Source organism: Accipiter gentilis, chromosome 5 (genome assembly GCF_929443795.1).
Source record: "Accipiter gentilis chromosome 5, bAccGen1.1, whole genome shotgun sequence".
Lineage (NCBI taxonomy): Eukaryota > Metazoa > Chordata > Aves > Accipitriformes > Accipitridae > Astur > Astur gentilis.
The window spans coordinates 25,720,216-25,748,021 of NC_064884.1; the positions used below are offsets into that span (position 1 = coordinate 25,720,216).

Below are 27,806 nucleotides of genomic sequence, written 5' to 3' on the forward strand. Positions count from 1 at the left end.
AAGATATGAGCAAAACCAGGCCAAAAGACAATGTAAGATTGTTCCCATGACAACAAGAGGTTAACAGGTTAGCATTTGTTTTCTTCTACAGATGAAGTACAATTCTCACTTTCCCCCTAGAAAGGCAGTATCTAGTTGAATAGGGAGTAACAGGAGACATGGTCTTGCCATTTTTGCAAAATGCTTGAGGTTTACTACATACAACAGTAGGACATGTCTATTCAAGGCAATTTATCTTCAGAAGGTAAATCCAGATGAAGGAAGGGAACCACATTCAACCAAATCCTTTTCTAACCTTCATTTAGCTCCCATAAATAGTAGGTGTTGTCTCTTCTTAGCAATGCCTGGAAGAATAGTAACTATTTCTTTTTTCTTGTTTCTATTACAAAGAAAGCTGGTTTAGTACAGAGGCACTCTATGAAATTAATTTGTACCCTGCTTTTTACTAAATATTACCTTTCTTATATAATGTGCTTTACTGTGTGTCGTAGTTATTTAAAGTGTGAGGTACGTGATCTTTTTTCTTCTGAAAAAATGTAGTTCTTCATAATCAAATCTAAAATACTTTCATGTTCCTTGGTGGTGAAAACTTATTAAGAAAACAAAATGTGGCACGTAAAGTGTTTGCAGTAGGGTGACTTAAGAGGTCTTTTACCCTCCGATATGCTCATGATCTTATTTGGATTACACATGGAAGTGAACTCTACAATATCATTCCAGACTTGTTTGAATACCTGTTTGCAAAACAGGATTATGACAGTCACAGATAACTATGAAACTATGATGGCTTTATTTTCTCTAGACTGGTGATTGACAGCTCAAGAAGACTTCGAGTGCAGACCTAGGGGACATTTTGTTCCTGTGGAGTCTTTTTGCTGTTTTTTATTCCAGTTGTTTCTGCAGTCTATAATAAGCCTCTTTAGTCTGAAATGTTTTTATGATTTTTGTATAGGGAATCAAGATGTACACCACCTGGGAAGGCCTTGGGCCTGCAAGAGAAGAAAGAAGCTACCTGGGCAATTCATTCCTTGTGTAAACTCCTGTGACCAGTTTTACCAAAAGTAAAAGAAACATTTGCAGGAACCTTGTCCCTTTTTACCATCTCAAGGATAGGCATAGATGTAGTCTTGGCTTAGAGGTTATAACCAGAATATGTGAAGAAGTGAGAGAAGGGAAAAGAGCAGCTTTGTGCAGCACTTGCCAACAGCACTCCTGTTTTGAACTGATGCTTGCACACATTAACAAAAAACAAAACAAAAATCAAAAAATACTCTAAAAGAAAGTTTCTGCTTCTGGAAATTATTTTCAGGGAGAAAATTAGTCTTTTTAGCATTGCTCCATAAGACTGCAACCTTGGAAACTGTAAATAAATGTCCAAAACCCATCGATTTCCCTGTATCTGAAATATGTTCATAGTGATTATTGCAGTAGCATCTAAATTTTTCCTGACAATAATGGCATATGTATGGCTCCAGATATGTTATTAATCCCACTTTGAAAGCTGTCAAAAAGATAAGTTAGTATCAATGACAATTTCTTTTAATGCAGAAGTGTTCTTCCCCAATGTCTAACATGACAATTTTTGAAATATAAATTTTTCCTGTCAAAACAGCACTTGCTGGTTTTTAGCTCCATATGTTCTGCATGTAGAAACATGATGTATGCTGGCTTTACTTGAAGTTCTGATAGTCATTTTTGCAGTGCTAAGGTTACTTAGTTTTTTTGGTTTGATTTTCTTTTCCAAACTGCACTAATGTAAGAGTACTTCTAACTGATAGTTATGACTGTAGAAGCCTGTGTTAACAGGCTAAAATACCACTATAGATGCCCATTTTTACAGTATGTGTTTGGTAACATGCTGGACAGATGCCCACAAAATTTTCTATCAGGCCATTGATACAGAACAGTTGAAGATAGTGCTTATATCTTAAGACAGCTTACAGTAGCAGAAGAGTTTAAAAATAAGTGTGAGGCAGGAGAGCTCAAAATGTTTGAGAAGGATAACCAGAATCAAATTTTGGAGTAAAGCTGTAAGTGGTTGGTGATAAGCTCAGCAGATAGAGTCTGAAGTGAGGATTTCATGGTCTGACACACTGAAATCATCTACACAGCTAATGAAAACAAGGCCTGAGGTAATTCATTGTTTGTGTCCTTTCTGCACAGCAGCTGGTCCCAGGTTTCCTTAGGTCATCGTGTGACGACACAGTGTTGCAGGAAGGATTTTGTTCGTACAAAGTTTTATTTGCAGAGTCCCTCCTGGATGGCAGACATCAAACACAAAGTTACCTTAGGAAAAGATCAAGGAGAGAAAGGGAGCAAGAAAAGAGAAAGGGAAAAGCTCACTTCTAACAGGATGACCAATTCCGCACACATTGCATAGCTGCCCATGGGACCCTACTACCTTCAGACCCAAGCAGTGTGTGGTGCACAAGTGAGGAACTAGGGGAAAGTAGTTTCCTGCCTTCTGCCTCTAAGTGCTCTATTTTCACTTCTGCTGAAGCTGCCTGCTTGACCACACCTTCCACATGTATGTTTTGAGGTTTGTTTGGTAACTTCTAACTCTCTCCTACCTGGTTTGTTGGTCCAGTGCTAGTTCTTTTACGTAAGTCTGCATCTGTGCCAGAAGGTGAGTGAAAGCAGTGGACTCGTGAACACATTACCGAGTTGTGGGTATGCTTTTGGCATGGGTTGTTCTCACCAGCTCCCATTCCTTAAAAATTAAGTCCTGGAAAGGATGAAACAGGACTGCCTCGGTGCGTGCCAATGTTTTAGGGAACCAAGAACACCCGGCTGTTGAGAAGCAGGTGGCCACCTGTGCTTGATACCGCTCTCAAAGTGTTCTGGGAAATAGTCTTACTAGGCAGGAGGAACCTGATGCCTGTGTCGGCTTACTGGCACTCAGCCTTCAGGTCCTTCCCGGGACCATCCTTTCGTATGCAAAGCGTAGGGTATGCAGTGGGCGCACACAAATAAGCAGGTGCCAAAATTCATCCCACATTCTTCTGAACAGCCTGAGGAGACTCTTCAGGAGATTTGTTCTCCCACAGACCGTTGATTTGCTTCTTGGAAAGAGTGGTGTGTCAGCTGGTACTTCTGAAGCTATGACCCTTCTTTTGATCCAGTAGATCCAACTCAGAGGAGGAGGAAAGACAATTATGTGGTCCAGAAAATGTTTAAATACAGAGAACTTTGATGTTTCACATCAGAGCAACAATAAATAGAGACAACGGATTTGCCTTTTCCCTAGTAGTGATATTTTCCTCCCATCTTCCCTCCCACTTAGAACTGTTTTTGTGGTGGGAGGATCCATTACGTAATCTACAGATGTTTTACATTCTTTAAAATGTAAACTAGAAAATGAACTGTAATACAGATTCATCCCATGAGGGTAAAAAATTAGTCTGCTATTTAACATTTCTTGGATGATGGCACCCCCTCAGAACATGCCTACAAGTTGTGCGTCGCCTGTTAATGCACACTCGACTGTGACATTGCTTATTAAAACCCAACATTTTTATTGCTTAGTAATTCTAAATTTGGCTCCCAGTGCCCATGTTATAAACACTTAAAAGCAAGGATGCCATCTTGAAACACTGACAGCTTCGCAGGGGGGTCAGGGCAACTGGCGCCTCCCTAATGAAGTCACACACTGTTAAACTTTTTTTTCCTTAACTAAAGAAGAAAACAAAGCAGTTAAACTGCTATATCCATTTTCCAGCAACATTAATCCATTTCAAACCACTCTTAACCATAGTAAATCACAGGTTTGCGAGAAAATGAACTGCCTAAAGGTTCACCTCAGGCTATTTAGCCCACAAACAAGTTGCTGACTACTGGCAACAATGGTTGGTTGAGAATTATTGCTCAATTTAGTTGTAATTACTTATTTTGCTGTGTCTTATGTTCAGACTAGCTGAGGGTCTGCAGCATGGTAAATTCCAGAATGAAATGCATTGCCAAGGTGCTGCTGGAGATTGACACTGACAGTGTTGAAAGGTTATTTAAGCAATGTGTTTTAACTTCCCGGAGGGAAGAAAAACCTTCTCTTTCCCTGGGAAAGCTTGGAAAGGGAGGAACTCTCAAAACAAGTCTGCCCAGACGTAGCTATTCTACTCTGCAGAAAATCATCCAGATGTTAACAGAACCTGAATTTTCAGTTTAAGTGTGCCTCAGTTCTGATACTAAATAGGGAAGCTGGAAACTTTACCCGTGAAATATGATATAGCTGCAATATAATGGTCACAATGTAATAGTAGTAATTTGAAGAACAGCAAATGTAGCATTCTGGCTGCTACTAGTATTTTAAAGGCAACTGTCAGGATGCTGTGATTATACCATGCTTATAAATGGGTGGGCATACACACAATACATACCAGTTGAAGATAAGCATACTTTTTTGCAGCCCAATTTAGTGGAACACTAAACTTGCCAAATGTAGGTCTAAATTTTCAGGTAAGTATAAGATTTTATCTATAATCATTATAGGAACTGTTAATAAGGCCTGGGGAGGTAATATGTAAACAATCACAGTTTTTATAGATCTTGAGCAATTTCATCAGCTGAAAGATTCTAGTGGTATTTGCTACCAGTGGGAATGTTTATAAATGCAGTTCTCAAGTTGTATTCATTATACACATACTTTCATGTAAAAAAGGCTAAGTAAAGTTCTGGAAGAATTTAGAGTTGGTAATTCAAGGTCATATGAATAAGGTGAGCTTTTTGCAATCATTCCCTCCAGAGAAAATTGATCAAATGCGGGCCTGCTAAATTTAAAATAAGGTGTGATAGAGAGAAAAGAAGCTTTTGACTCTAAACAAATAAAAACGATGGCTTAATTTCCTTTGCTAACGCCAACAAAGCCCACAGGTGAACATTCAGCAAAATTCAGAAGTATATGACATTTAAGTGCATCTCAAGATTACCAGGGTATTGGTAGGGAACTTCCTTGTTTTACATAAACATTGATTTAGTCACTAACAGATATGATTACAAGGCTTTCATTTTGGGGGAGGTGCTTGTGAAAAGGCTGCAGGCAGGACAGACTACATATGTCAGTCTGCTCTGGGAGTTCCTGTACTTTCTTTTGCCCCTGTCAGAAAGGAGAGACAGAACTGGAAATACCACAAGTGTAACAAGGCATTGGAAATCCTACAGTTCCTACACTTGGATATTTCATCAGCATTTGGGATGAATCCACCTTAAATCTCCTCCCAGGCGGCCTGAAGACAAAGAACATGTGGCCTGACTCCTTGTGAAATATTGCCCTTAATTTTCAGCTATTTATATGAGTGGCCAGTTGTTTTTATAAAAGATTGCTAAGACTTATGAAGTAGTGTTGCTTTTCACACTAACAGACTTCACATCTATAAATCTTTAGGCAATTGGAATGATGCTTTTACATACTAGAGGACTTTGTTCAAGTACTTTTTAAAGGTGATAGAGAAAGGAACATAATAAGAAAACAGAAATATGAATAACAGTAGCATTATTTTGCCTCTAAGCTATTCTGTTTTTTCATAGGAGCATAGAAGCTGTTTTCTCTGTCTTAAATTCTTTTAATGAGTTGTATCTATGAGTTTGTCTTTTAACTCTGATTTCCAAAGGAATGAGAAATTATACGCAGTAGTCTGAAAAACAGGGAAAAAAAAGGAAACAAAAAACTTCTACCAAACAATGTCGTTATGTAGAATCCACTTCTTTCTACTATTGGTTAAAATATTGGTTAAAATAAAGCATGTTAACTTAAGGTTACTTTAAAAAAAGAAATCAGATGATTCTTAAAAAATATTTGGCATGCAATCAATGTGTAATTAACACATGTCCTCTGTTTGGAGGTATAATAATCCCTGTCACCTCCTGCAAAAAGAAAATGATCCAATATTTATTGTCATGTTTCGCTGACCATGTCCATCTAGTACCTCTCTGATTATTGCAGTGTTGGAAGAGACATACGTGTTGAACACCATAGTCAGGTGAAGAGAGAGCAGAGTGAAGAAACCTATAAATATGATTCCTACTCCAATAACCTTTGAACTGACTAAGGTGGCTTTTCAAAACTTGATTGTCTGCAGCTTAAAAAGGTCAAAATTGTGCATGTTCAAATTTCATGCAAGGAAAACTCTCATATTTTTTAAACACTATACACTCTAAAATTATTTTAATAGTTAAATGTTAATTATATGCATTTAATAAGTAGAAAATTAACATGCCACTTACTGCAATTCTCATGACAAACACTTTCAGATCTTTACTTGCTGAATTTTGTCATAGGTAGGAATTCAGCCCTATTTATTTCAATTACTTGATTTGCATCTCTCTCCTTAAAATGTATAATGCTTTAATTTACCATACAGATAGAAGTTGAACACAATAACTTCAAAAACATTTTTTGCATAGATAAAGTTTTCTCCACAACATAAAAAACCCCCAAAACTAAGGGCATATTCTGTCTGGGGTATATACACCCTGTTTATTGCTACATATCTCAAATCCTCCAATGCAGGTGGTGTGAGCCCAGGCATGCTGGAAATGGAAACCCAACCTATGAAAGATCACGTAATACCAGAGAAGTAATATGAGATGCATTACTGCATTAGTACAACTGACTAGAGTAGATTTTCCATCCGCTCTCTGCATGAACTTATTTTCTGCCAGTTGTGCCTTGCTTTTCTGCAGTTTTACTTACACTGTTTTGGCAAGGGGCTCCTTGCAGAAGACTTCCTGTTTTCCTGTGTACTCCTCATAGCATCTTGCAAAGAGGTCATCTTGCCTGAAAACTTGCCTCCTCCAGCAGACTCTTTGGCTATAGAGGATGGTGCCTGTGTAATATGGTATATCCCTTTTCCGACAGGTGGTACTGGGCCATTATAGCCAGCCAGGCTGTCTTCAAGCTCACCAGTTTACTCATCTCATCAAGGGACCTGAGTTCACATCACATTTCTTCTGAATATCATGCCCTTTCATCCCTATTCTCTAACAGCAACTCTTTTTTTTCTCTTTGTTTTTTTAAGCTCACTTTCAGCTGCTCTGTGATTCAGTCTCTTTTTCCATGGGGAAGTTGTAAGTCCCATTGTAGTTTACTATGCTTCAGCTTGTGTAACAGACTCAACATCACAGCATGCATCTGATCTCAAAAAAAGGAGTTCAGAATTTATTGATTTTTTTTCTTATGCAAATACTTTCTCACATGCATACTGAATTGCAGGCTGCAATCCTATGTGGAAATACATCTATATTACTGGAAATATTATTAACTGAAAGTAACTATACTTTCCTCTTCTCCAGAAAGAGAAAAAATAACCCACAGTCTAGTCCAGAGCTCAGTGATTCAAGAGATAGAAAGGTATAACGAATATTCAGAGAGGTGAATTTTACTTGTATTTACCCACTTCTTTGTTAAATCTGACCACTTCCAAACACAGCAGTGTTTTAAGATTTTCAACAACAAATCCTCTCTCACTTCAGGGGAAGTGAAAACCAGTGGTATTATTTTCAGCAGGACTGCCTCTATGAACTCACCAGCCCAACACCCAGGACTACATATTGCAGAGCCGGTCCTACCAGTGCCGTAGTAGTCCTAACCATGAAGCCCAAACTGAGATTTAAAATGTCCCAAATTCAGGAATCATTTAGATCCAAGAATATGATTTCTCATATGTTTAGAGAGTGAAATCTTGGAACTGTAATGAGCTTCAAATATAGGTCAGGACTAGAAAACCAACCTCATCATAGATTTCAAGAAATGAAGTTCAGAGGCAGCTCTCCTGTTTGAGTTTATTGCTCTTCCTAACTGGATAATATGCTTGGTCTTTATGGCAGACCATTGATACTCTTACTTCTCTAAAACAGGAGCAGAAAACTCCTATCTTCTTCCAGACCTGACTCCTATGAATACAGCCAGTGCTGCTTATAAGCAGCAGCTTCTAGAGGCTGTTTAGCCAGTCTTTAAAAGAGATGTCATGTTTCTCTCTCAGCTTCCCCAACAGGCATATACAGTGATCTACACGTGTGCAATAGGTCTGCATATGTACAACAGCTATGTCCAGGGTTATTCTTCCTCCTGTCTCTGCTTTCTGACTGGTTGAAATTAAAAAGTAGAATAACCAGCATCTAACGTCAAATTCCTATTCCTGCTCTCTGATGGATCTACTACTGACTCTGTAGCCAACTTAGAAGCTTTCAGGAGAGAATAAGCAGCTGCTTAGGGACTAGTTTGGAAATGGATGGGAACTGGACAGACTCTTGGCCTCATCTCTCAGTACCAGCCCCGATACACAAGCAGGCGGAACAAACCCAAACCAGAAAGGGAAGTAAACCGGGCCAGGAAAAGGACAGGAGAAGCTTATCCAACCCTGGCAGGAATTCATAGCAGTGGTGGCAAAGGCTCTGTTTAATCCTAAAGATTAGATCCTGAAGTCATTCCTTACTTCTTGTTCATGGAAAACATTTGCTAACACTAAAAATGGCCAACCAACTCTTTTTTTTTTTTTTGAATGAGCAGAAATGAGTCCCTGCTGTATTTCTGTGCCACTTTACACATCCAGGATCCAACTAAGTTTTTTTCAGATGCTCTGAGCAGTTTGGTAACAGCTTATTTTTCATCCCATTGATGTGTACCTATGAGCTTTTACTGGCATCAGAAATTAAATTGCTGCAGAAGCTTTTTCTCCTAGTATTTCTAGCTGCAGTGGTAGTAGTGAAAAATCTCCAAGGCTAATAACTCTAGCATGATTTCAGCCAGTTCTGTGGGTTGCAGGGGTTAAGGGAATTCAGATAAGGCTATGAACTTGTATACAGTTATCTGAATCTTACTTGCAAAGTTTTCAAAGTTCATCCATCATCATAATGGATCCTGTGGGATGTTAGTGGATTCCGGGGCACATTAGCCATTTTCCCAATTTCATAACACTAGGACTGGTGAGTATTGTTAGATATTGTAAGACATCATTTGCCAGCCTGAAATGTGGTATTTATATAAATATGTCTGGAACATACAATATGTCTGAGGGGCTAAATAAAAAATAACCAAAGGTTTTCAAAGAGCAGTGTAAATTCAGGGGTGAGGCAGGCACTGAATTTTGATGTTACATCTGTGTTTGTCTAAGTATACTTATGGTCACGAAGAAGAAGCTGGGATATTTCTGTGAAAAGATGCCCATATCTTAACATTCTTCCTAGAAAAATAAATAGCAAATTTCTGTGTCTCCTGAAAGGAGCTGGTATAAGAGCATGTGTAAAATTAACTTTGAAATGCTAGGTGTTGTTTTTCTTTTGCAGTCTTTCAGTAGTATGTGCTCCCACCTAGGAAGGTTAATACAGGCATCTGTTAGCTCTTTTTAGATGTACTGATATATGAAAAGACTCTGTGTGGGAGATGGGCTTTTGTTTGTTTGTTTGTGTTTATTTCGGTGTGAGGGAGGTGAATGCTTTTTTAAAAATAGTGAGTTCCAAATGTGTTGTTCATTCATGAAACTGTTGCTGTGTTTCATCTTTGAAGCTCTGGGGTTTTTTACTTACCTGATTCTTTGTAGGTTTAAATATTTGCTGCAAATGTCATTTTTATTAACAAAAAGAAAAAGACAGTATAAACCACTTTGTCTTACATAAGAGAGAAAGCCATAGGCGCTGAAAACAGGAAACTGCATAAGAAAGGGAGAGAAAGGAAAAGGAAGGGAAATGGAGAGTTCTCTGATTTTTCCAAACTTGAACCACTGTGCTTTTATTCCCATTATTCTCATGGTCATAGATACCAAAACCATAAATATGTAGATAAGGAAGTACAGTCCACTTTTACCTATAAAATATGAGGCTATCCTTAAGCCTCTATCATGAGCTTTGAGTGTAGTGATACAAAATTAAATCTTTTTTGTAGCACCTGAAGTAACCACTACTGAAGTGAGTGGGATCTGTACACTGAGGGACTTTGAGCTGGATCAGACCCATGAGCCACACCAATTATGTTTCTCCTGGCAGCTAAACTGACATGCCTGTCTGCATAAAGGACTCAAAAATGATGTCTTATCTTTGAAAACAACACAACACCTCTGTATTCTGATCCTAACTCTAATGATGTTCCTTCACTGCGTTTTTATAGGGAGAGAACATCAGCCCTGATACTATATATGTACCTGTGAATATTATTTTTCCTTAACAAAGCATGTTAGCATAGAGACATAAATTATTTGCACCTCACAAAGAACAATTTTACTCATAGGTGTTATGGAGAGTTCAAATTTTGTGAAATGACAGCTTTCCTTAATAAATATTTAAGAGTTGTGGGGTTTTTTCAAATAAGTTCATTTCACAGAAATACAAATTGTTGGATCAGAATAGCTGTTTGTTTTGTTTTCAACTGGATCATTTCACAGATCCTGTTTAGGGTGCAGCCATGTGACAACTAAATCAGTATACTGGAGAGGGCTGCAATATGTACCAGTGGTAAATGAGGCCTCCTGTTTAAATAGGTCTGATGGTACCAGAGTAATGTGGATCAGGTATTAGCTTAAGCCATAGATACAAACGTGATAGGTGATACCTTGAGTTTTTCTCAGTGAACAACCTGGAATACAGTGTTGGCCTATCCTTGCACATTAGCAATGTCCATTCTTCCTCAGACTTTGGCTACTTGAAAATCTTTCGATTTTGACATTTTTACAATGTGTCTTCGGACATGTCTAGTTCCAAAACATACACAGACGTATCAGAGGACAAGGACAGGGATACTATCACAGAGTCTTTAACTAAATATATCGTGTGTTTTTTTTCAGAGGTGCGGAGAAATCTCATTTGATAGTCCTGACCAGAATGCCAAATGTGTTCGCATGCTAGGTAAGGCTAAGAGTTTTTTCCCCTTTTGATATCAGAAGTGTGTGAAAGTATGTTTAATTGGGGATTTCTTCTCAAAAGCACAACATAATGTCCTTGATGATTCACAATGGCATTTACATAGCTCATCCACATATACTCCTCATTAATATATTCTTTATGGTGAATTTTCAATTATTGAAACAAAGTAGATATATATTCCAGTAGTGCCCATCTGCATAGATGAAAATATAGCTGTACCAACACTATAGTTGTAACCCCTGATGTACTCAAGTCCAGAACTCATATTTGAAAGCTGAAAATCTGTACTTTGAAAGAAAGTATTGATTTCACAAATACGTATCAAAAGCCTCTGGGTCAGACCTTCAGCTGCATCAATCAGCAAAATTTCAATCACTGTGATTTTACAGATTTGCACTGGTGTAGCACTTTGCCCATCATTTGTAAAAATTAATATTAAGTAGAAGTGTCTGTTCTTTGGAAACAATACAGGAATGTTCTGCTATGTTTCTTTAATTTCTGTGACCAATTTTATTGTATTTGCTTGTTTCACCTACAATGCTAGTACTGAAACATTAACAGCACAGCTAGTATCACAGTGAAACACAGGGAGTAAATGTCTGAAAACCTAAAAGATAATGTTTACTGAGAAAAAATGAAATCATAGAACACTTGCAGGATTACACTTTAAATTCTGAAGACCTTTCAACTGCCAGGGTTGAGATAAATGTACACTGTAAATTAGAGCATTGCATCTAATAACATGAAGACTGAAATAGTCACAATTTTAAAAACTGCAACTGGCAACATGTAGGAACTTAATTCCCATCTGGCTGCATAGCTGTGTTCTGTAATAACAGATTATGTGGTTTGTTGTTTATATTCATTAAATCCTATTGTCACAATAGACTATAATTGCTGCAGAGGAAATCTGTCATGCTTATAGTGCACAGATCCCAACAGATGAACTGACACAATGGGCCATAATGATCTGTTACATCAGTGATCCATGGTTAGAGGTTCTTAATGGAACAAGCTGACAGAAAAGATATACTTGTGATCCTTTATCATGCCAATTATAATCTACAGCTTAAATACCATTGGGTTCATAATACTCTAGTTCTAAGGAAGTTATATCCATGCAAATGTTATTATCCATTAGGGGAAAAAAAAGGAGGGGTGGAAGAGGGGACAACAAAAAATTTACCTGAAGATGAAAGTCTTCTGCACAGGTTCGTTCACTATTTGGTTTGGCATTTTTATAACAAGACAGTCCAAAACTGGGAGTTTGGCACCATCCTTAATGTAAATGGTTCTTTAGGAGCAGGGAGCAGAAGAAGACCTTGTTTCCATTGCATATATTCTTATCTATGTCTTATAGTATATGCATGTACAAGAATGAGAACATATGTTAGGGTCTGTAAGGAAACTGCTAGGAATGCAAAAATTACTCCAAGGGGACATGCCAAAGGTGTGACTGGCTCTCAGAGGTTACATTTCTTGTATTTAAAAATATTTTGCCTGTTCTTATTATTTTTCAGTGTCTCTAACAAATTAAGGACTGTAGTGTCATATATAATATAGGATATTAGATTTCACCCCAAGGTATCTGCTAATGTACAGAGCTGAGATTATTCTAAGTGCAAGTGGATATCCCACAACTGGCTCTGTAAGAGGTATGGGAAGTAGAAACTAGCATTATATGGTTGGTCTGAGGGCAACAACTGGAGACAAACTCCACTGTCTTGATCTATCACATAAATGTGTGTGGTTCTGGTAGTGCTATAAAGCCAGAGGGTGTCCATTCTGGTACCTCTCCTTTCATACTGAACTCTGTGCGGAAGAGCAGGAGCCAGAGAACATGCAAACTAAAAGGTCTCAGACTTTGTGCTGAATGCATCATGTGGCGTCCAATTTCAGATTTTACAAGGGAATCGAATTTCCAAGAGAACGAAACACAAAGTTTGTCAGTGATCAATGCAAAGCTGACATTATAACATCTGTGGGTGTAACTAGTGAACAAAGCACAACGTGCCTTCAGAGAAGGACATCTTTCTTGACTGCATGGTCTTTGAAATATGCTGAAACAGTCGTGCTGTCATTTACTGTAACAGTGACACAGTGCCGACGGAAATTTAGAGGGCAAGTCCCAGCAACTGCAAGAGGATAATTACTTAGTAAGAAAAGAAACACAGGAGTCTGGAGTACTGACTGTATTTCTTCAGGGATCTTTGACGCAAGACCAGTCCTTACTTGGAATGGTACATTGTCGAGCAGTACTCTAAAATGGTAACAGCTGATTTTGTCAGAAAAGGTCTGTTTCTGGGTTATGCTACTGGTTCTGGGTTAGCTTCAAATTTAAAGGTTTTTAGGAGTAACGCTAGGCTTGCTACTGTGAGTCCACATTCCTTGAGGTAACATGGATTATGTGGGGGAGGTTCTTTTTCTATAGAGGTTGAGGAAGAGAGGTTTGCAGTGAAAATCTTCTTTTTCCTGCTAGAAAACAGGAAATAATAGATAAAGGAATGCCTAAACACTTACAATGGCTATAGTGAAAGTAGGTTACTTTTCAATGGACTGACTAGATATCGCTCAACCTGAGCTTAAGAGCAAAAGAATCCGTTTAATGCCTCATCTTTCAGCAAGGGAGTGATGGATATTTATAATGCAAGTGTGAAAAATATCTTGAACAACTAAATTAAATGGTCATTTAGCAATGCTTCCTGAGGATATAGTAGATAATAACTATGTGCTTCTGCTCAGGATATGCTTAGTATCAGTGTAATTATGTGTACTACAGTTCTTACAGAAAATTATGTTCTCCCTCTTATGCTTTATATTGTGCTTGTTTCTTTACAATTCTGTATGTTATACTAGTTAAAGCAACACAACTTTTGTAACTGTCACAGAAGAAAGTCGGTCAGTGGCCCACCCTAGACTTTCGAAGACCATTGTTCAGATCCTAAATCTGTCACAGATTTCTTGAGCCTGGCATTGGCTAAGGCTTTAAACACCCCTGCATGTCCACTGACCTTTGAAAAATGGGAAGAGAAGTGCTTCCTCACTTCTTAGGAACAACAAGAATAAATTTATAAGTACAATGAGAAGCTGAAGTACTATGTAATGCAGGTCATAAAAATACCACACTGACAATAAAAGTGTGTTGTCAGAGGTTTCCCTTGAATCTCTGAGTCTCTCTGGAGCCACCGGTAGCTCATCAGCACATCCAGTGCAAGGTAGAAAATCTGTACTGTTCTGCTTAAATTGGAGCTGTTATCAAGTTAGTGAGGGCACTCGACCATGATAAAATGGCTAGATAATCCTGAATTGGATGTCAAAAAGCTTTTCCTTTATGCTACATTCTGGAATTATAACCCTGGGCTCCTCATGCCCTTTACTTACAACGATTTTGACTTTTAAAAAAAAATGAGCATATAGCAAGGTACTCACTATGTTGTTATTAGTCCGGAAATTCATATTATGAAGGGTAGAAGGGAACTATCCCTCTCCCTAGAGCACCCACTGATATTTTCAATGGCACAACCTGTGGTTAATTTTTCCCATATGTAGACAGACATATTCTGGGCTCAGACGTGACACAATGTCATATCATGCAGAGATAATTGGGTTAGTTTGCTGTGAAAATTGCTGGTTGGATGCCTAAGCTAATTAACTCTGCTGGGAAGAATTGCGTACTAGCTTGGAAGAGTCCAAACTTAAGGCAACTTAACCGGTTCTCACATCTTAACTAGCTCATCCAAAGCTAACTCTGTAACCTCTACATGGCAGAGCACTGAGTTTTATGAATTTATCCTGGAAAGAATAACATTCCCATATCAGGCTCTAGGATTAGTACAGAAGGAAAAAGGTCTGCCAACTAGAAGAGAAACTTCGGTGTATAAATAAATACCAGTTTATACAGAATAGATATGGTTATCCTTATAGTTGCTGTTTAGAAAGTAGGCAGCTACAGTCATCATAACACATACAAAATAAAATGATCCCATCAGTTTAAATCTGTTCAACCTTGCCGATGACAGTGAAGTAAGGGGTATGGATGATAAAAGCAAATTATCTAGTTTGTTACTCTAGTAACCAGTCTTCCACCACCAAATTTGGTCTTTACTCCTTACTGAAATGCTGAACAGATTTTTAAGAGGTCACATCTCTTGCTGGCCAACTCTGCTGTCTGCAGAGATTTTTTCCAGGGGAAATGTGAATTACCCTCCTTAAGGAGCTAGTTAGTAAGATGAAAACACAAGCCTTCCAGATGCCCCATGGCAAATGGCTGAGGTGCTTTCTTTTCATTATTGTAAATTCCATGCAGACAGGAATAATGTGGGTGAGTTTTGTTTCCCTTTTGGTGTAGACTTAATCCTTGCAAAAGCAGACAGATGAATCCTTGTTTGGAATAAAAGTAGTTTCCTCACAAATAGCCATTTAAAATTCATCCAAGAAAAAAAGCAATAAAAAAAAAAAAAAAAAAAAAAAAAAAAGGTGGGGGGTGGCACCTTTCTTTTTCTTCTCCAGACTACTAGAACATAACTTTGTTCGTTTGGGGCAACAAACTTTTTCATGTTGCAGCAGAGAGAGGTGCCTACCTCCCTCACCCCCCAACAAGTCTGCTTTGTGGCGCACTTCCACTGTTTATTACCTATGGAGAGTTATGGTTAAAGGTACCGGCATTTAGCCATGAAATGTGTTTCATGGATCCGGCTTCAGACTTGGTGGCTCTTTGCCCACAGCAGAAAACCACCACACATTTGAACAGAGTTGGCAGCCGCAGCTTAAGAGAGAGAGACATTACTGGAATAACAACTGTGTTGAAAGCCAGGACTGAGGGGTACTGGCAAGGCTCTGCCTGGCTGGCCTCTGCCTTACATAACCGTTGAACTCACCTTCACTGGGGAGGGGGGGGAATCTATTAAAATTTACTTTGAGAAACCTAATCAGGTAAATAACCGTAAAACTTACTGGGGAAAGTAAATATTGAAGATTAGTTAAATGTGTCAATTTGCCCTTCAGCGGAGGGGGAAACAGAAATGAGGCAGCTAGTCAAATGGCTCTGCACTGGTCAAGCTTTGCAGTTTTGCAAAGCTTTCTGGAGCCCTCACTGACATCATTTGAAATGCGACCCTATATCTCTTGCACACGCAAAACTTCTACTGAAACTGATAGGCATGCATGAGCAATGGTGTTCTAAATAGCCAAATATACGGACTATTTATATCCCAGTCATTTGAAGACTTACACGTGCACTTGACCTTATGCAGACTAAGTATTCTATCTGTGCAAATAACATCACAATAAGCACACAAATTAATCTTTATAAAATTAAGCAATATGCTTATGGGAAAAAGGCCTAAAATCTACAATGACTAGCAAGAAATCTGCACTCATCGCTTTGCTGCCCGTCAGGATAACTCAGAACTTTGTAGCAGTGGGAGGGGGGAGGCTTAGGGTGTCTGCTACAAAAAGATAGGTTTCTATTCCTTGAGCAGCTTGCAACACAGGATGAAGGGAAGTAGGTTTTTTCCACTATAAAGCAACGGTGCAAATGCATACAGAAACATAAACACTACGTCTCTTTTTGATATTTTGTTAATGTAGATAAATTCAAATCTAAACATATAAGCCCACGCTAGAAGCTCTTCACTTATATTTTATACCGTAACTGCCAATGAAAGTCTCTCTGCCAACAATTTATTCTGTTGAGAACAGTATGATTTAGATAAGAATTCTGGAACTGTAGCTCTTCCCCAGTTGAGTAGACAAAGGTAGAGATTTTCAAACAACTTCTAATACTTTTTCTTTTGTCTAAAATATCATTCCAATATTTTAACACACTTTAAAAATAAGTCTCAACTCCTGATCTTACAATTATGCTTGTAAATGCATTTAAAAATTTCTATCTCTGCGACCTTGCCACCATCAAAATAGAGGCCTCTTGCTCTTTCATGTCACTTAAGACCTTCTACTATCACGAGATTTGTGCCCAAAACCGCAAAGGATGTAAATATCAAATTCATCTCCTAGTTTCGTGACTATTTGATTAATTTGGCTAAGAAACTATAAAAAAGATAAAATAAATTGTATATTTTAAACAGCAGTTCTCAAATACCATCTTATTATTGAAGTAGTTTTGATTTAATTACTATTTTAGGTAATTATATAGCCTGGTAGCTGAGCAGCAGTGACCACCTGCTTATCCTGTTCTGTCCTGTAAATCAGGTCAGACTGAAAACACTTCTCTTGCAGTATTCTACCTTTCAGAAGGGTGCTGAATGAGACAAAAACTAGCCTTGGCATTTTGAGTAGGCATATGAAACACTTTTCAAAATGTAATTTCTTGTTGTTTTTTTTTCTATCACTCAAATGTTAACTTGAACCATATATAGTTTTATCCTATGTCTGAGCTTGCTGCAGGAAAGCAATGGGAGTGTCAAGGGACTTGGAGGGAGCGCAATAATGAGGATTTGACACCATCAATATGATGTACCACACCATGATGACTTTCTGTTAGAAGGGAGAGTTACTGTGTTGCCCACAGCTACAAAAGCCATTCATTGGGACCACAGGATCCAGTTGAGATACCAAAGCTCAAGAGATTATTAAAAAGCCCCCCCTCCCCCAACTAAAAATACCCCAACCCCCTGACCCTTCACCTTCTCTTTCTATCAAAAAGGCTTTTTGACTTGGCTGAGAATCTCACCACGTATCCCATTTAGAAGGGTTTAGAAGGGACTTACATAGGTTTGTAAGTCCTATCCAGCAGTTGGACTCAAAGCATGGCTACAAATACTAGCCAATGTAGTGCAGTGTGAAGCCAAGAAGTACCCCTCTTTTTGTCCAAAGCATGCTGAAGAAAGAAGGATTGCATTCTCCTGCCCATTTATGTAACAATCTAGTGAAAGTTTAAACTTTGGATTCTAGGTTTTCATCTCCCTTAAGTAGTTAAAACCCACAGTACCCATTTTTCTCTTAACCGCCAAAATAAAGGCAACACAGATTGGGGTTAGGTGCTCTCTGTTCCACCTATTGACCCTGCACAAGGAAAAATGCTGGGTATGGCCCCAGGAGGCTAACAAATAGGCCTATGACTTGCACCCCATCTGGGTGAGCACACACATATAAGACAAGAAGAATCCTGAGTTTTGTTTCCCAGACATTTCCCCTTTTTTTTGTGGGGGCTTTTTTTTTTCTGTTTTGTTTTTTTTTTTTTTGTTAAACTAGGCACTTCTTAGATAAAGCAGAGAAAGAGTTGCTTGATTGATTTATTGAAGATGATCTCATATCTTATTTCATGGTATTTGTCACATGAGTTATTGCTGATCCCCTGCTGGAAAAAAGATTTCAAGTGCCTATTCAGTCTGCTGCCTCATAGTTTGATTTTTCTTCGTGCCTAACCTCGTGCCTAAACATGGACTGCATTCACGTAATTTCCCATCTTCTTTGTCCAAACTGTTTTGAGTGGGATGTGTTCACCCAAAGTACTTGCTGTACAGCAAATCGCTGTGACTAACCATACTGCAGTAATAACACTCTCTCAAAAAAATGGGAAGGGGGGGGGGAAAGAGCAATTATTAGATCTATTAATGGGGCCAAATTGGAGAAGAAAACACTTATCCATAGTTTAACAGCCAGCCATCCCTTCATAACAGCATATGTATAATAAAATCTCCAGATGTAAAATTTCCAAACTTAGATTTAAATGTTTTAAATTTATATTTTGTGGTTTGAGCTCATCTCTAGCAATTAATCATTGTTTCTTTAATTATTACTTGGTGATACCTTGCAGTTTCACAGTCCCTGCAATTTCCTATAGATTACTGTGTAGCTACCCTTAGTAAGAGTGATTTATGTCTGAGAAAGCCACGGAGTTCCTGTGCTTTCAAGCACTCAGTTCCTGGCTATAAATGTTCATACACTTCTCAGCTTAAAAATGCATTTTCCTATATTCTTTTCTGCTCTGTGTTGTAAAGGATGTCTCATTGTATTATGGAGATAAAAATTTTTGCTGTTCTGAAATGTTGTTAATAATTTTACCATTCTTACTGAGAACTGGGAGTATATTATTTGTAGGATTTTTTTTCACCTTTAGTGTATAAAAGAAAAACCCACAAAATCAAACACCTGCTGTTCTTTGGCCTTGCTAGCTGGGTAGCTAGCTTTCTTTGATGGCTTTAGCTTTCTTTTCTTTCTTTTTTTTCCCCATAAATTATCATTTCTGGTGATAATCTGTTGTTTCCTTGTACATCTCATACTTCTTAAAGCATTAAGCTGATCTCTTAGATCATCCCTTGATCACCAAACTACTTAAGTGTGTATTTACATACTTTCACTGAAGCCAAAAAATGCGTAGGCTGAAATATGTTCCTGTGCCAGGGTCAGTCACAGTGTCTAGGACTGGGCATGCTCAAGCCCTGATCTGATCCAAATACTTGAGACTCTGGGCTTATGAAATCATGGAGTGTGACTATGAATACTGGTAGTAAATGACAGGAACTCAGTTTAGCAACAAGAAATGGAATTTCTGAATCTCAGATAGCTATGTCAAGAGATTACTGTATTTCTTACAGAAAAGTTCAGAGAGTGCTTCTACTGGATTTCCCTTATAGGGCATTCCTCTCATTCTGCAGATGAAATAATTCTGAAGATAGTTGGGATACGATTAACCTGGCAGAATGGCTGTAAACATCTGTAAAAAAAAATTTTTTTTAAAGGCTACAGCCATCATCTAATCTTCCCTTTTGTGGTTGAAAAGAATGAGAAAGAGGTACTTCCTTCAGACTCAGCTCATTGCAAAATAGACGTCTGAAACTGGCCTGAGGAACCCTGCTCAGAGAGTGCCTATTTCTCTGTGTTGACTGCTAAAGAAGCTGATGTGTGGATGTGAGCAGTTGGAGGAGATTAATCTTACTCCTGGAGTACAGACGTTGTTTTTCATGGTGTTCAAAGCTCTAAACTTTAAAGTGTGGGGGATAATAGAAAATCAGGCTAATCAACCTCACCTGTAATTTATTGTTTCTTAATATAAAAACAATTTCTAAGTTTTCAGCATATTTGTAGTAATGTAGTTACCAAATTGGTTTTATTAACTGAACTATTTTCCTCATTGCCTTTGTGAAGTCTTAATTTCTTTCTCTCTTGCCCTGTGACATAGCTGCAGGACCTTTTCTGACATCTGAATAGCTCCTGAATTTTAGTTGAATAAGGTAAATTGAAAGCATGCTTGAGGGGTCCAGATTGGCCTGATGATCACACTGTCCTGTAGGTAGCAAATTTGACTATATCATGAAATATTTGGACATGAAGACTAAATTCAGCCATTAATATGCGAAGTATGGTTTTGATTTTCATAATATTTTAAATACACATTGACTCCCATGGTAAAATGTTTAAGGAGGGTACTCTATAGCCTCTTCTTGTAAAGAGTATGTCTACATTAGTGTTTTAGGCCAGATCAGGGGTGTGTTTTTGAGATGCTATCCCAAGTTACGGCAAACTTTGGTTTGCATTATGGAGCAGTCTCAGAACAGACAAACTGGATTACTTTCACATGAAATAGAGCAAGCCATGTGCTCTGGGAGCACCTCTAGTGCATTCTAGCTGCTACTAGACATTTAATCCATTGGAAATAGATGAGAAATAGTCCAAACCAAATCCTCCGAGGCATATACAGTACAGACACTGGGGCCTCAGCTATGGTTGTTTAACTCAAGCAATCTGCTCTTCTTGTGCTACCTGCTTCTGTGAACCTTGTCAGAGAGTCAACACCGGTCATGACTTCAACCCAACAGCTGCTCTGACACACAGATTTCTGTACCCAGACATTGTCTTCAGGACCTTTCAGCTCAGTTAAGGTTTAACTGTGGATGCATAGGATGTAGGTCAATTGTAATTTATGACAGGTTGTAAGCATGTGTTTTCCTGGATATTGTTTGCCTAATTCCAGTACATGTGCCACCAATTTGTGCATGCAACCTAAAACTCTATCAGTCATTTGTATTATACTCTGAAATGAGGAATGGTAAATGTGATTTAGTCCAATGTGAAATACTATCGTTTTTTAAACTTAAGGTTAAATCCCTTTTAACTCTAGGTCAGGATTTCACACTGAGTTTATATATTAATACAGAGCAAATTTAATTTAACACTTAATTCAAAGGAATTATTATTATTCCAGAGCTTTGTTTATTGACATACAATAGTGAGATCCTCACATTTTAGTCACGCATATAGAAGAAAAATTAATATTGTAGTACCTTTTCGTTTTATAACAGAGTGCTAATGGAAGGAAGTCAGAAATACTGGCATCATACACTTGATATTTCTTACAAGAAAGCGAGGACTAGTGGCCTAGAATTGACTTCTCCATCCAAAAATAGTGTAATAAACTGACATCAGAATTATCATAACAAGAAACATTACCATGCTGACAGAAGAAGACAGAGTTATTTTTCAGTGTCTTTCAGCTAGTTAGATAACAATATGTAAAGATAGCCCATACAGATGCAAAAGTTTTTGTCTTATTTTGGGTTTTGTTACTAAATACTGTATGAAATCTAGAATATCATCTTAAAAAGAAGCCACTGCATTTTCACTCCATGAGCTGTATTTTGGGTTTATACAAAAGTAGGAAGACAAATTTATAGTTAAGGTATGTGACTGGGCACTTTGTCAAGTCCCAGAATGTGCTCTGGCACTTTGGTCATTGAGACAGGCGTTTGTCAAGAGACAGGTCATTGCTTGTCCAAGAAAAAGACAGAAATTTTACCTCCTTCAGCTCTAACTGCCCTGTGAAGATTTTATAGTGGAACCTAATTTCTCTACCTATTGGTTTCCAGCATTTTATATTTACAGACTCAGGTCAGTATCTGCCATGCAACAACATCACTGTTAAACTGGTATTATAGAATCATAGAATCATAGAATCATTTAGGTTGGAAAAGACCTTCAAGATCATCGAGTCCAACCACCATCCATGCCCACTAAACCATGTCCTGAAGTACCCCGTCTACGCGCTTTTTGAATACTTCCAGGGATGGTGACTCAACCACTTCCCTGGGAAGCCTATTCCAATGTCTGACAACCCTCTCAGTAAAAAAATTTTTCCTAATATCTAACCTAAATCTCCCTTGCCTCAACCAGAGGCCGTTTCCTCTCGTCCTATCTCCAGCCACCTGACAGAAGAGACCAGCACCCACCTCACTACAACCTCCTTTCAGGTAGTTGTAGAGATTGATAAGGCCTCCCCTCAGCCTCCTCTTCTCCAGACTAAACAGCCCCAGCTCCCTAAGCTGCTCCTTATAAGACTTGTGCTCCAGGCCCCTCACCAACTTGGTTGCCCTTCTCTGGACACGCTCCAGCACCTCCATGTCTTTCCTGCAGTGAGAGGCCCAAAACTGAACACAGGACTCGAGGTGCAGCCTCACCAGTGCCGAGTACAGGGGAACAATCACCCCCCTGCTCCTGCTGGCCACACTAATTCTGATACAGGCCAGGATGCCGTTGGCCTTCTTGGCCACCTGGGCACACTGCTGGCTCATATTCAGACACTGCTGGCTCATATTATTTTGCTTTGCTTTGGAAACCTCAAATAGAGTTGCCAATACACCCAGCCATTCTGTGGATATTCAATTAAAATCGCCACGAGACTGCTCCTATGGAAGGAGTTGTGAGGATGTGAAAGTAAGCTAAGGGGTAGCATAAATTATTTGAGTCCCTGGTTAGTAGCTACATGATGTAGCAGCAATAGCAGTCACTGACAGAGCTCTGTTGGAAAAGGAAGATGAATGGCAGATGCTCCATTGTAATTTCTTGCTATCAGCAGAGAGCGTAACAACAGGCATTAATCCACTGGCTTAATCAGAGGTAATAATATGTCCAGGGAGCTACCACTTCCAAGGCGCAAGTGCAATTGCTGTCATTGTACATTTGTCCTAGAGGGCTCTTTAGGCAAGTGCATGTCATAATACTTTAGGAGCCAAAAGAATCCGAGTTCATGTGACTTTAATTATTAACATATTTCCCTTTTCTTAAAAAGAAGGAATGGAAGCATCATAAATCATGATGTCTAATCTCATTTATTTTCTGTTGTTTGAGAACAACACTCAGGGCTTTTGAAGTCTGTGTATTATTTGTTTCACGGGGAAAAATGACATTATAATAACCCTCAGAACAGTTTAGAGAGAAAATTCTGTTGGTTTTGGATATTTTTATTTTAATCCAATCCAGTTTCTCTGTGCCATGAAGGAATCTGTGTTTGGTTTAGGCAGAACCATCTTAGATACCACAGTTGCTTCAAATTGTGCAGCTCATTAAGACAAAACAAAAAGTCTCTTGATAATTGATGACTGAATAAACAAAGAGGAAACTGGAGGCAGATGTGTGCTGGAAAGCTTTCTGAAATCCTAGGATGGGATGGGGGAGAGTTTGATTTTGATTTTAATCAGAAGCACCACAATTCTCTCCTCACCCTGAACATTTCCTACTTGACATTTTTTGTTCTTAATCTTTGTTGGGGGAGGGCGTCACTGATGTTTAATTTTAAGTGAATTTCCAGTAGTAAATCTAGAAAGATTTTAGGCTGGCAGCTGTGCAGCCTCAAGCCCTCCCTCTGCAAAACAGGCTCTGAAGAAGGAACAGCATAAATCTCTCTACCACTGTCCTGCCAGAAAGCTTCTTCCTCGACATGGAAAGATCATCTGCAGGAACTACTAAGCTACTAGCACCTTTGTCCATCTGTTTTTTATATCCTTGCTGAAGCTGCCTGAAGAGTAACAAGATGTGCTGCAGGACCTCCTCTTACGGACACATTTAACTCCCCCAGTAGGAGCTACACCAGGAGTACAGGTTCACATAGGCAGGGCTCATCATTCAGCTCCTGTCTTTATTTCTCCTGCCACTACGCCTGCTTCTCTTCTACTCAAAAACTTGCCTGCCTTTGATAACAAGCATGCATCTAAGCTGGCTACAGGAAGAGTTTCTTCAGAAATGTTTGAAAAAAATTGTCTTCCTGAAATTAGATCCTGTAATTACATTTCAGTGAAAGATGAAAACTTGAGACCCAAATCCAATAAATTTCAGTGGAAGTCCTTTGGCCAGTAACAAGCTTTAGATTCAGAAGAGCTGCTGCGGCATTTTACAGGCACAGTCGTTGAAGGTCTGTACACTTCAGTCTTTTATGTGGGATGTGCATCATTGTGTCTCTCGCTGAGTTACTCCAGCATATGACAGGAGTCCGTGGTGACACTTCACAGCAGGTTCAGCTTGGCTGAGTAACCTCAGTTACAGAGGAAAATGGGATAATGAGACAGACACACTATGGCTCACCTGAGGAATTCCTATGGTATCTCTGAATCCAATATTTACAGATGGAAACTGTAATTTTGTTCGTGGGAGAAAATGAGCACTAAATTGCTCTGACCAGTAGAAATGATCCCTGTGGCATTCAGAAACTTTTTGTAGCCAAAAGTCCAGTTTTCTGCCATGTTTCTTGATTGAGCTTATTCACTTAGAGCTAATAAGTAAGATCTCTACCCAAATGCAGTGACCCTGCTTTGTGGTAGTAACTTATCTAACATAAAGTAAGACAGAGTTGGGTTAACACAGCACGTGGATAACATAATGGGAGTAATGAAGCTGATGTAGAAAGTGCCTATGTCAACTGTAGCTCAGTGTTATTGTGTAGCTTGTGAGAGTGCCCAGCTGATGGAGGAGTTGTCTGTTTGACAAGATATAAAACTCTGCTCTTAATACCGTCTGCTTGCTGATGATCCTGTGGCATCTTTTTCGTAAGAGCAGTTATTAGGGTACTCTAAAAAAGGACTTCTTCAGCTGTAAAATAAGTAAGTAGATCTTTTATCCCCTTTAATTGTTGGTGCAATGTGTAGCAACACATTGCTCTAAATTGGATTTAATTGGGCAAGGGATGAGAATAAAGGAGGGTTTTAGTCATCCTCCCTCCATTTCAGGTTGGCGAATGCAACACTTGCTTCCACATTCCAGGCTGCTTTCTCCCATGAGTGCTGGTGCACAAACACTTGCCAGTTACCCTTTGACTATAAAAAATTAAAACAAAACAAAACAAAAAAAAAACAAAAACAAAAACAAAAACCCCCAAAAAACCCTACAACAACAACAAAAAAAAACCCCACCAAACTGTCTTTCACCACATTTCCCAAAGCCAGGCCATCAAAATGAGTGCATCTGTCTTGGTAGAACATTTTTTTGTCTACATTTTCCCTGCCTTCATAAAGCTACCCTAAAGCGTTGGCTGGTGTGTAATACAAGGCTTTGCAGCAAGTTATTTGAAATTTCTCCTAGGCAAAATACCACAGCAATTTATGTCTGAGTCTCAAGAGAGCCTGAGAAGTGCGAATGTCAATTCAAAGAGGGAGCTCAAATATGTAGCAACAAAATAAAGTAGCAACAAAATAAAGTAGCAACACTGGAACAGAGAATTGGTAGGTTCTGTCTTCTACAGTTATTAAGTATTGAAACAATCACTCCAGACCCAATGGGGCTTTGAAAGCATCTGGATATATCTTATCAGCCAGTTAGAAAAAGAATATGAACAAACTAATGACAAACAGTCCCTGTTCACTTGAGGACTCTCACTCCTGCGTTTGATTTGGCTCACAAGCACCTGACCAACTGTTAAACCACAGAGAGCTACTGTAAAGCCAGTTTAAATTTTAAAAAAAATCTTAAATTAAAAAAGACTGACTTTAAAAGCCAAAAATAAATTAAATTTTAAAATTACAGCATAATCTGCTCTAATTAAAATCCTACACTATTGAAGAAGTGTTCCTACACTGTGGTCTCTGAACCAGAAGTCCCCATGAAAGGCATGTAACAAAATCCAAGAGCAGGCTGTGAAGCATAGGTAAGCCCCTGTTCTCCCTCATCCTAGGGGCATGTCATAACCATTACACTACAAAGCCATTTCACTCTTGCACACACATACAAAACAAACCTTGAATTCTTTGTTGCATAGACGGACTGTTCCTGCTCAGCACACCTAAAGCTGCAGGCAAGGCATTCTGCTGGGAGCTACAAGCTGTGGAAGAAGCATTCCCCTCCCAGCAGGCAATGAAATTTAATCTGCCCCCCCCCCCCCCCCCCCCCCCCGCCGGATAACCCATGTAAATGCTAAACTGCTATATAAATTTCAAGCACATTTTGTTATATAAAGAAAAGGCTTCTCTTTTTCTCCTGGTCCTATTTTGTAATGGTCACCACCAGCACTTGCGATGAGCCGCACCCTATACCTGGCACGTGCTGAGAATGCCAGCTGGAGGGAACACAAGGGGACTCCAGTAGTTTAATGCTTCATATCTGGGTGCAGATAGGATGGAAACATGAAAGCAGCAGTGGATTCTGAGCTGTGACTCAATCTGAGGTGCTTTTGAGCATGCTCACACTCAGATCTTTCAGAGACCGACTGGGCTTTAAGGTTAAAATGCAAGAAAGCAAAGCAAGAAATTTGCACCAGGCACAGTGCTGAAGCATTTTCAATGTCAAACAAAAGCTAAGTAGGAGTTGTCAGGGTCTTACCCTTTTATTTAAGCACAAAATCCTATTTTTGAATTCCTAAATCCCATTTCAGGAACATTTTTTGGATCTAGTCCTTAACATCTTGATGACCCATGCAATGTTCTCACATTCAGTAAGAAACAGAGACTGATAGGTCTCATCTGTAATATCCATGCATAGCAGCTGTAGGATGCTTCTAATCATCAACATTAATTATTAATAAAAGTTTTATTAGCCATGAGTCAAAAGCTTTTCTTTTTCTGGCAAAGGGCTAGGAAGATAATTTTTCTTTCTAACTGTAGATGTTTTTAAAGCAATAACCCAAAATTTAAACCAGATTTAAATGTATTAAATGCAAATCCCCAGATAATTAGCACATTATATAGCGAAGTTGCTAAATACATAATATATCAAATAGCTATTTCTAGTAAAGAATATCCCAAACAATTCTGTAATGAAATTCATGCCTTGTGTTTCCGCTTTATAGGGACTGTTCTTACTCTAACACAGTACAAGATGTTAATGTACAAACTCCGTTCGTGTTACCTTCTAATCTATTCTTAGGAAGCATTTTAATGATAACACCTGTTGTTCTAATAACAATTTTCAGTCTTTATTGCTTATGGGATCTAAGGCCAACCAGAAATGTAACACTTCACTGTGTGTGAGAGTGATTGATCCCAGTACATAAAAGACATTTTTTTCCCAGTGCAAGATATTTCTGTCTTTGCACTTGCAAATACTGGCATTAACAAGAACCTGGAATTAAATCAGTGCAAATCAGAAATATGCACTGAAGATTTCCTATATGTATTTGCTGCTTTGTCTCTCACAGGAGAGACCGCCCCTGCATTCCCCAGCTACATTATCACACACTATAAAGGAGGAATTGCAATGAATGCAGTTGGTTTATTCCCCCCAGGAGTTCCCTCTGGTAGAGTATGTCAAAGTACTCCCAGCCGTCAGTCTGTCAAGTCTGCTCGGATGTTTTGGAAGACGGCGTGCTCTGAATGGGAATGTAACAATAGCAGGCTGATTTTTCAGCAGCCAGCACTGATAACTCTGATAAACAGTCTTCTTGAGGTAAGAAGTGACGCATATCAGAGGTTCCTGCCTTAGACGCCAAGGTTATTCGTCATGTAATTGGATATTGTTGGAGAAAACCATAATTATCCCAGATTTAAAGGCATAAGGCCATCTAGTTGATAATACGTGGTCAAAGATAATAATTCGCTGCCGAATCCACTTTAATCTTTCCTATTCATTTACTTTTAAGAGATGTGACCTAACCAGGTCTTACTAAAACAAAGCTGTGACTTACTGGCTTCATGATTATTGTTAAATTAGAGACCTGGCACTCTTGGAATTTCATTGCTATGGTAGGGTAAAACTTAGATTCTCCTAATTCAGAAGTCCAGGAAGTTATCAGCTGACAAAAGCAA

The 27,806-nt window shown here is 38.7% G+C and overlaps 1 protein-coding gene across 1 annotated transcript in view; it reads left to right on the top strand.

Annotated features, from left to right (window-relative positions):
- Positions 1-27,806, top strand: part of PDE7B (phosphodiesterase 7B) — a 183,469-nt gene that overhangs the window by 53,777 nt on the left and 101,886 nt on the right. Inside the window, exon 3 of the mRNA XM_049799882.1 lies at positions 10,767-10,827. Within this exon, the coding sequence (XP_049655839.1) occupies positions 10,767-10,827 (61 nt within the window). The remainder of the gene's footprint in view (positions 1-10,766; positions 10,828-27,806) is intronic.